The 10,529-nt window shown below is 42.1% G+C and overlaps 1 protein-coding gene across 1 annotated transcript in view; it reads right to left on the bottom strand.

The window, feature by feature from the left end:
• Nucleotides 1-10,471, bottom strand: part of USP24 (ubiquitin specific peptidase 24) — a 145,041-nt gene extending 134,570 nt beyond the window's left edge. The window contains exon 1 of the mRNA XM_023727032.1: nucleotides 9,909-10,471. Coding sequence (XP_023582800.1) covers nucleotides 9,909-10,229 — 321 coding nt within the window. The 5' untranslated portion in view covers nucleotides 10,230-10,471. The remainder of the gene's footprint in view (nucleotides 1-9,908) is intronic.
• Between the last annotated feature and the right edge of the window lie 58 nt (nucleotides 10,472-10,529).

The raw sequence follows: 10,529 nt of genomic DNA, 5'->3' as shown, positions 1-10,529 counted from the left end.
GGGATATCATAGCTGATGTCAGATGGATCTTGGCTGAAAGCAGAGATTACCAGAAGGATGTTTACCTGTGTTTTAGTGACTATGCAAAGGCATTCAACTGTGTGGATCATAACAAATTGTGGATAACACTGCGAAGAACAGGAATTTCAGAACACTTAATTGTGCTCATGAGGAACCCGTACACAGAGCCACAGGCAGTCGTTCAAACAGAACAAGGAGACCCTACGTGGTTTAAAATCAGGAATGGTGTGCATCAGGGTAGTATCCTTTCACCATACTTATTCAATCTGGATGATGAGCAAATAATCTGAGAACTGGACTATATGAAGAAGAACACGGCATCAGGATTGGAGGAAGACTCATAAACAACCTGTGATGTGCAGATAACACAATCCTGCTTTCTGAAAGCGAAGAAGACTTGACCACTTACTGATGAAGATCAAAGACTATAGCTTTCAGTATAGACTGCACCTCAACATAAAGAAAATAAAAATCCTCACAACTGGCAATAAGCAACATCATGACAAACGGAGAAAGGACTGAAGTTGTCAAGGATTTTTCATTTTACTTGGATCCACAATCAACACCCATGGAAGCAGCAGTCAAGAAATCAAATGCCATACTGTGTTGGGCGAATCTGCTACAAAAGACCTCTTTCAAGTGTTAAAAAGCAAAGATGTCACTTTGAGGACTAAGATGTGTCTGATCCAGGCCACGGTATTATTCTCAATCGCCTCATATGCATGCAAAAGCTAGACAATGAATAAGGAAGACCGAAGAATCGATGCCTTTGAATTATGGTGCTGGCAAAGAATACTGAATATACCATAGACTGCCAGAAGAACAATGAACAAATCTGTCTTGGGAGAAGTACAGGCAGAATGCTCCTTAGAAGCAAGGATGGTGAGACTTCGTCCCACATACTTTGGTACATGTTATCAGGAGGGACTGGTCCCTGGAGAAGGACATCATGCTGGGTAAAGTAGAGGGTCAGTGAAAAAGAGAAAGGCCCTCAATGAGACAGACTGACACACTGGCTGCAACAATGGGCTCAAACATAGCAACGATTATGAGGATGGCACAGGACCGGGCAGTGTTTCGTTCTGTTGTACACAGGGTCACTTATGAGTCGGAACCAACTCGACAGCACCTAACAACCACAACAAACTGCAAGAGAAAGCAAGGGAACAGGAAGTAGGTGATAAGACCAAATAGACAGGATCCTTGAGACCTTGAAAGAAAAGGAGTTTAGATGTTAGCTATAGGAGATGAGCAACCACCAAACATTTTGGAGTAAGGTTATCCAAGATTAACATTTACATTTTGGAGAGATCATTCTGGGGCAGTGTGAGTAGCACAGAGAAATAATAAGAAAAGGGAGATGAACAAAACCAGAGCTGTAACAGTGAGGATAGGGTTACAATAAGCAGGATATTCAGTAAGAAAAGAAAAATAAAGGAGACTACGATAACCTGGACAACTGACAATGGTGATGTCATTCACAGTATGGAATACTTTCATATTTTCTAGAATCTGAAACATATTTTAAATTGATACCAAATTCTTTCACCATTGATTTTCAGCTATAAGTTTCAAAGAGTAAGTCAATTTTCAACCAAAAACTGACAATACAGAAATGATAAAAGGAAAAAAAAAAAAGCAAAAAAATGTTAACTGTTAATGAAGAGCCAGGTTCTAAAAGTACATTAAGCAGAAACTGAAGTCTAGGCAAGAAAAATGCATGACAAACAAGTTTTTCTGAAAAAGATTTTAATTTCAGAAACCATTTAGAAGCCTACTGATAAAGAATATAAGTATCATGTTGCTTACTAAGTCAGCATTTTAGAAAATGTTTTTAACATAAACTTCTTAAACTTAAAAGTATATCAAATAATACCAAATTTCACAATACAAATTAACTGGCTAGATAGTACAGGAAAGCAAACTGCGTGCATGAACAACAAAGCTATCTTTAGAAGTGGGAAGACTTTGGTGGGCACCTAAGACATTATTTATCTCTAAAAGGGAAATCAAATTTTCAACTCAGCCCTAGAAAAAGGTTCTATAAACCTCTGCATTATGGCTGAAACATTTTTAATTTCTGGAAAGATTATCAGAATAAAATTTCAACTTAACTGTGTTAGCTTTTTCCCAAAACAAATAAAAAAGCAAATCAAATATACAGTTATATATTCCATTAACTAGCTTTAGGTGATCATCTCTAAAACAAATAGATTCTACTCTCCTCACACAATACACAACACACGTATACCCTGAAGTAAAAACTATAAGCCATCAATTATGAGAGCAAGGCTTCTCACTGTTGGAGAAGTGAACCCACAAACATATCATGGAAACAAAATGGTTATACAATATTTTGCCAAAAATTCACCACAGAGATTATCAACAATAAACAATAATGCCACCTACTATCAATATGGGAGCCCTGTTGGTGCAGTGGTTAAGAGCTCAGGCTACTAACCAAAAGGTCAGCAGTTCAAATCCACCAGCCACTCCTTGGAAACTCTATGGGTCAGTTCTTCTCTGTCGTATAGGGTCACTATGAGTTGGAATTGACTTAACAGCAACAAGTTTTTTTTTAACTATCAATATGAGCTGAACAAAAAATTTTTAGAATTGTGACTGAAAAAATATGACAATACTGAACTATAAAAATTCTTATGAGAATCAGAAATACAAAGTTTAAAAAAGAAACTAAAATTATCTAGAAGAGAGAAAAAGAAAAAACTACATTTACTCTTCTGAAACTGAAGCACAACTCTCTTACTAGTACCTCCGCAATCTTCATTCTCAAACTGAAATATGTGAATGCTCTAGCTATCCGAAGCTTCTTTATGTGCCCAATCTTCTTGTTCTTCCTTTAAAGAAAAAAAAAAAAAACCCACAAAAACAAAACTAAAACCTTGCTAAAATGTATTACATGTCTGACCTTTCTTAAATAGCATGTATTGGAACTTTTTCTTGAGTGTGGCATCATTAAAAAATACAGTTATCCTCTCAAGGGTTATGAAGTACGTAAAGCTATTTCACTGTACAAACTGGCTAGTCTCTTTTGGTTGAGTATGTTTTTAAAGTTTTACTGTTCCTTCCTTTACCATTTAGCTGCTACCTGTCACTCCTCACCACTGCCAAATGTGTTTGCCTCTAACAGCTCATCACCTCTTGTTTGGACTAACACAAAACCCCTGTAATGTGCTAGGAAACCTAATATTAAAACTTATTAGAGCTGTTTTTACAAACAAGTTAAACACATAGGCGTGAAATGCATGCACTTTTGTGCATTAACTTTACGTGCTGTTTTGAAATAGTTCAATCCTATGTATTTATATGTTTATTTCCTTACTTCTCTCTGGTGTCCCACATTTTAAAAATTTCCTGGAAAACTGAACTCAAGATACATAAAGTATATTCTACTATACCTTTCTAAATACAACAGTTCTTATTAACACTGAATGTTTTTTTACCTTTACATTCAGATTTGAAAAAAGTAAATGTTACATGATATTTGGGCAGTAAGCACAAAAATACTTAGTATATTGAATATCTATCTGCTTTTTAGGTTGTAGTAAGGTTAAAACCCTTTCCACACATTCTTAAAACATTACCACATTTAGTTTTCTAATACTGTACCTGGATTCAAAAATTAAACAGTATTATTACGATGTATAAAACTGTCACTATCTATTATGATTTCACTACAACTATACACTCAACAGACACACAAATTCATTCATGCCAAATTACATTCATTCTAACAGCAAACGGCCAGGTAATTATAAGGTGAGAATCCAACCATTAGATGAATTCATAAGCCTAGTTCCCAAAAGAGAAACATATACTGGATTATACAGAAATTCTTATTTCAAAACTTACGCTATGCTGACTTCAGACTCACCATTTTAATTCCATCTACTTTCAATTAATTGTTGGAATTATTTTAATTTTACTCTGAAGTCTTTAAATGAGATTGAGTGTTTTGTTTTTTTAGCTTACCAAATCACTGTGAATTGCAAACTATGGGTCATTTATTCAAATCACTAATAGTTAACTAAAATTCACTTATTTGATACTTAGTCTACACTCAAGCATAGTACTAGGATTGCTGTCTTTCAGGGGGAAAAAAACACAAATTTAAACATAAACCTTAATATAAACACTGATGGGTTTACAATTTTAATTCACTTATAACTAGCACCTACTGTCAAAAAAAAAACAAGTGGGGGAAGTAGGGTAAGTTAAGTAACCACAAATTAATGTGATTTAGATATACTATATAGCAAGGCCAACTTTGTGGCTCTCAAAAAAAAAAAGCCATGAAATCTTGCAAATACTTCTAACAAAATACCCTCCAGATGGAATGTCCATATTAAAACAGAAACAAAACAAGGAGTCCACAATATTTGTTAGAACACAGTATTAAACATTGCTCTTGGGAATATTTAATGTCACAGAACTAAAGCAAAAAACCCACTGCCGTGGAGTCGATTCCGACCCACAGAGATCCTATAGGACAGAGTAGAAGTGCCCCACAGGGTTTCTAAGGCTGTAATCTTTATGGAAGGAGACTGCCACATCTTTCTCCGGCGGAGTGGCTGGTGCGTTCGAACTGCTGACCTTTCAGTTAGCAGCCGAGCACTTAACCACTGTGCCAGCAGGGCTCTTATCACAGAATTAGACAGGTAAAAAAGTATTTCCTCAGTTAATATGAAACCTACTTGCAAAAAATTCCATTTTAATATTTTGTAAAGACAAAACAAAGACAGATGATGAATCAGATCATTTCGCAATTGTTAAATTTTATAAGATGCCTGTAACAGTACCTGGTTCTGATTTCTACTGAACTCTGGGCGGGATCACAATTTAAGCTTAAAGGACCAATTCTCCCAGATCTTTGTGCAGGACAGACCAGGGCAAGCACTCAGTAGTGGCTGGAGGGGTTTACATTAGCCCCGTAAGGGAACAGTGAGGAATTCTGACAGTGGGGGTGTTAAACGTCAGGATATGATATTCAGAGCAGCTGTGGTATCTCACTCTCTTTAATAATGGAACAGACTCTTCCATGGAATGGTTTTGAAGTAATGCTGCTCAAATCAAAACTGGATAGCTTCTCAAAGTCTCTTGGAGAGTCCAAAAATTACATATATGTCTATGTCCAACAATACCAGTAACAACCAAATACAACTTTTCTGCAAAGCAATACCTGTATCTCACCAGAGGATATTAAAAAGGTGGCTTTCTCTTCAGTTCTATGTGTTTTGCTAGATACGTGGGTCTTTTTTATCTGTATTATCCTTGTTTCTACGGAACCAGAAGCCAACTGCTTTTACTTTATAAATTTTAATTTTCAAACCAAATCCTAATTATAGCAGAGCCCCTAATTATAAATTGATTTACCTAACTAGCTCCATGACCTTGGGAAGTCACTTCTTGTAAAATGAGAGAATGTAACATCCATGTTCTGTTCACCATTGTACTCCCAGCCCCTGGGACAGAGAAGGCACTGAATGTTTACAAAGTAAGAGGATCATTCTTGTTCCAAAATGACAAGTATAAAATAAGCTTAATCATTTTTCCTTTTCAACGAATTAGATTTAAATCTGTGTATTCCCAAACATTTTTAGAGGACATTGAAACAGAAATTTCCTATGCAACAAATAGAAATTTATAGAATTTAAAATAAAGTAATAATTTTTAGGAAAAAAACGGTAAGTTATACAATAGCTGAAAACTTTCACCCAGTGTTTTTTATACTTCCCATTTCTTTGTCCCCTTTAATGCATTATCCTGTCCTAGTCCTTCTTCCTTTGAAAGGAAGGCAGCTGGTAGGGAGAAAGAGCATTAAACTTACAATGAGAAGGCCTGAGTTTTAGCCCCATCTCGTCCATTAACTGACTCTGAGAACAAGCCACTTCCTCTGGAGCCTGAAAAGCTGCACTGTAAAACAAAGGAGCTGAACATATTAATGTCTGAAGTCTTCTGCTTTAAAAATCTATGACTCACCTTTCATTCTACCCATTATCCTATTCCTAAAGGCTTGATTCAGTGCTTACAACAACACTCCTAGACCTGTGCAGTAGCCTCAAAATTTGTCTCCTTCCCCTTTATTTTTCTGTCTTATCCATACTGCTACCAAATGAATATGATCCTAAAACCATGAGCAGAGCGGAGTGCAAAGCACACTGGTTTGAAATCAGGGAGACCTGGGTTCAAAGTTAGACTCTGCCACTAACTAATCACATCTCTAACATGGTGATGTTATTACCTATCTCAATGAAGGCTAAATAAAATATATAAAGCATCTAATACAGTGTCTGACCCACTGTAGATGCTCAACAATAATGAGGACCTGTCTCTATTTCCCAAGATCAAAAGCCTCAGTTTCCCACTGTCCACAGCAAGGATGACCAACCCGCTGTATAGATGGCAAGCAAGAAGATTTTTAAAGCTACAGAGGCAAAAACTGGGTTAAACTTTGCAGTGCAGTGAATTACTTAATATGGCCCTTTTAGCCATGCATGGTCCTGTATTCCCAAAATGACTGCGTGAGACTACGCGAATAAGGTGTTTATGGTCCACCAAGGGGATTGGACAGCCTTTTAAGAATACAAATAAGGTTCATGGAACCCCTGTGGGGGTGGGGCCATGCAAATAAGGTGTATAGAACCCTAACGAGGGGATTGGTCAGTTTTGCCATCCTGCTATGCTTAAAAACAGAGCCAATCCCAGAGCAGAGTGGGGACCACACTACCGTCAAGAAAGAAGAGCTGGGAATGGAGCAAGTTCTTTGGACCCGGGTCCCTGCACTGAGAACCAACTAGACCCAGGAGACAGAAAGCTGTAACACCGGAGAAAGCACGAGACAGCAAGAAGCGGCAGCAGAGAAATGATGGCTTAACCAGGAGACTGGCCTGAGACGGCACAATGGGCTTCCTGGCCTAGGGAGCAAGATGGCTACAGTGAGTGTGCTAACCCATGGAGCAAGAGAGCTGAACACCTCCAGACAGGATGCTTCCTGGCAGAGCGGGGTGCCTCCGGGCACTTGTCGGCGAAGCTAGGCTTGCCAACCCGAAGAGCGAGACAGCTAAGCACCTTTGGAGAGGAGGCTTCCTGGCGGAGTGGGGGTGTCTCTGGGCACTTATGCGCGGAGCTAAAGAGCTTTGTAACACTTGCCTGAGGAGGGCCAAGGGCCGAGACAGGAGCTGTCCTGAGGGGGCCAAGAGGAGCTGAGAAAGCTGTCCTGCACTGAAGAAGGAACACTTCGTCTACGTTTCCTGATCCTGGTCCCAAATCGTAACTTGTTACTTCCCTAGTAAACCCCGTAACTGTGAGTATGGTCTGTGAGTTCTGTGTGGCCACTGCAACGAATTATTGAACCCAGCAGAGTAGAGAAGGCTGTGGGAGGGATGGTTGGTATCAGAATTGGTAAAAAGGTTGGAGAGGCGATATGTTCAACCTCCACCTCATAGGAATAAGCCTTGGGCTGATGCTGTTGATGGTGATTCTCTCTCTTCCTTGTGAAGTTAGACTAGTAGGTCAGATGCTGCCCATGAGGCTCTTGTGTGTCAGGAAAGCATCCGCCTGCCCTTCTGCCCATATGCTTCATGGGTAAGGCAGCCTCAGTCACAGGCTCTTTTGAACTGTCAAAAGTTAATGGTGCAGCCTCCCCTAAGCCAAATGTACAGGCCAAGAGGAAATGAAGGAAGACTTGACACATTTCTTCAAAAAGCTATAGATTCTCTGGATTTTACCTGAAAGGAAATTCCTTAGCCTACCATTCATGTCAAAAGAAGCTATTCCCAATTCTTTGTACAGTACTTAAATGTACAGGCAATAAACTAACATTAATGTTAGCCCCAAAAACCAAATCAAACCAAGCATTATAATTTGTTTTTCAATCATAAGAAATTAAAAGGTGTGATAAAAGGGAAAAAAAGGATAAAATTTCTCACATGATGAAGATACTCTGAGCTCTGTAGAGTCATACAAGAACCTTCAGAAAAACCAATGGCTTCCTTCTTAATTTCAAAACTGGGTCAAAAGGATGAGCAAGGAAAGAAGTGATGGGGACTGGAAAAGAGAAGAAGCTCATTTCTTAAAGTGACTCAAATACATATACATATACATTTGCCGTTGAGTCAATTCCAACTCAAAGAGACCCCATATGTGTCAGAATAGAACTGTGCTCCACAGGGTTTTCAGTGGCTGATTTTCCGGAAGTAGATCGCCAAGTCTTTCTTCCAGGTAGCCACTGGGTGGATCTGAACCTTCAATCTTTCAGTTAGCAGCCAAGCGCATTAACCATCTGTGCTATCCAGGACAGTTACTTAATTATGTTGGAATTAAAAAAAAAAACAAAAAAAAAACCCAAACTAGGAATAATAATCTTTATTTCCCTATGCTAGTTAATGGTACAGTTGAGTTACTGGCAACAGTATCTATCATGTGTGAAAGTCTGGAGATCAACGAAATCTTGTGAAGAAAGGTAACGTTTGTTTTTGAAGGGACACCTATCACAAGCAACATATGCCAGAAAACTACTGCAAAAGAATATAATTTAAAAAATCCTTTCAGAAAGATTAGCTTTGTTAAGAATTATCCAAATTCACATGTCTATTTAAAAAATACAAACCCACTAATCTATGTGCTCCTTTGCGATCAGGCCAAGCTGCTGTAATGGCCCTATCCAATTAATCAGACCAAAACCCCTGCCATGAGCTGCTATTCTTCTCTAAGTACTTATCCACAAGCTCTACTGCTTCTAGTTGATCTTTATGATTGTAGTAAAAGTCTGTTTTCTTCTCCATGTTCTTTGCTCACATCCCAAACTAAACAGGCCTACCTTTTTCCACCTAGATTTGAGATCTGATCAAAGCCATTAAGACTAGATCATCCTTTCTCAACAGACTCCTCATCCACTTTCTTTTGGCTCAGATTCTGTTCTCTATACCTCTGCATATCACCCCCAATACCACTATAATCGTTTGGGTCTTGTTTTCCCTCATTCCTAACCTTATCTACGACCAGCACTCTCTTTACCTAGGCTTAGTCGCAGCTTCTTCCTTCAATTCCAATCCCCATCACTGCCCAGTCCCTCTTTTGCTTCCGACTCCTGCCCCTAATCTCTCTCAGTCCAATTCCCACTGCTTTAACACCTGACCTTGTTAAAGCCTGGTCCCCCCAAACCAGACCTTATTGAGCCCCTTCCCCCACCTTATATCAATTCCTGTCACCCTGGCCCCTGCCAAGACCCTCTTCAATTTAGACCCGGCTCAATCTCCCCTCTTTCTGATCTTTGGCTAACATCAAGCGCCGTTCCTAACCCCAGCACTCCTCCTCTAACCCCAGCAAAGGGCCACCACTCTGGCGGGCCCATCCCACTTTTTCCGACTCTGAACCTGGCGCCTCCTCCAATCCTTCAGTCAAACCTAGTGCCACAAAATCTCCGACCTTAGCCTAGTCTCCTACTACCCTATATTAGACATCCTGAAACATGCGTTCGCCCCGCATCAACACACTGTAGGCTAATGTGTCTGTCTTCCTACATCTCTGCATCCCCGACCCTGGCCTCAGCCAGGATCCCTTAGTGTGCTCAGCCCCCAGCCTAGGAGACGCCTTCCCACCCGGTAGCGCGGCCCTGCTCCCCCCATCCCTAACTCCCACTAGGACCTCTCCCCCGGGTTTGGGGGGTATTCCTCTCCCCACGTGACCCCAATCCAGTGACCCCCGACCCTGACTGGGGCCTGGTGCTCCTCTCTGTGCAGCCCTGCCCCATTATGACCCCCGTCCAGTGCTCTCTCCCCACTCCAAGCCCAGTGGGGTGTGTCCCCTAGCCACGGAACTCCCTCCAGCGGCCTCTCCCATAAGGGTCACGGGTTGCCCCTCCTCACCTCAGCGTCCACCACCTCGTGGTACGCGGGCGGGGGGTCAAAGCCGCCCCCGCCTCCGATGCTCCCGCCCCGAGACGGGCCGCTGCCGCCGTCGCCTCCACCGTCGCCCCGCGGGCCCCCGCCAGGCCCGGGACTGGGGCCACCGCCGCTGTCCATAGGTTCGTAGCCGCCGTAGTCCAGGCCCGGCCGCTCGTTGGTGAGCAGCGCCACGGCCTCATTGATGTCGTTTTTGGCCAGGCGCAGGGCCTTGCGAATGGTGGCGGGGTCCGAGAAGCCCATGCACAGCAGCGTGGTCATGTGCTGCTCCTCCTCTGATTCCATGGTTCGGGCCTCCGGGCCGCGCCGGTGGTAAGCGGCGAAGCTGCGGGTCCCCGGCCTCGCGAGCCGCGTGGCGCTATCTCCGCCGCGCCCCTGCACCCAGGCAGGGCCCTGCGTTCCTGCCCTGGCTGCTCCGCAGCCGCGGGGCCAGGTTGGGTGCAAGCGTGGGTACCGCGAGCCGAGGTAGGGCGGTGGAGTGCTCAGGCGCGGCAGCGGCCCGGCCCAGCCCTGCGCGCCGCCATGTTGGCCTCCTCCCTCCCGCCTCCTTCTCCACCCTCTTCTCCTTCTCCTCCCCCGGCCTCC

Source organism: Trichechus manatus, unplaced genomic scaffold, assembly GCF_000243295.1.
Source record: "Trichechus manatus latirostris isolate Lorelei unplaced genomic scaffold, TriManLat1.0 scaffold00015, whole genome shotgun sequence".
NCBI lineage: Eukaryota > Metazoa > Chordata > Mammalia > Sirenia > Trichechidae > Trichechus > Trichechus manatus.
Note: the sequence above shows the minus strand (reverse complement) of the source record. Positions and strands in the feature narration are given on the sequence as shown.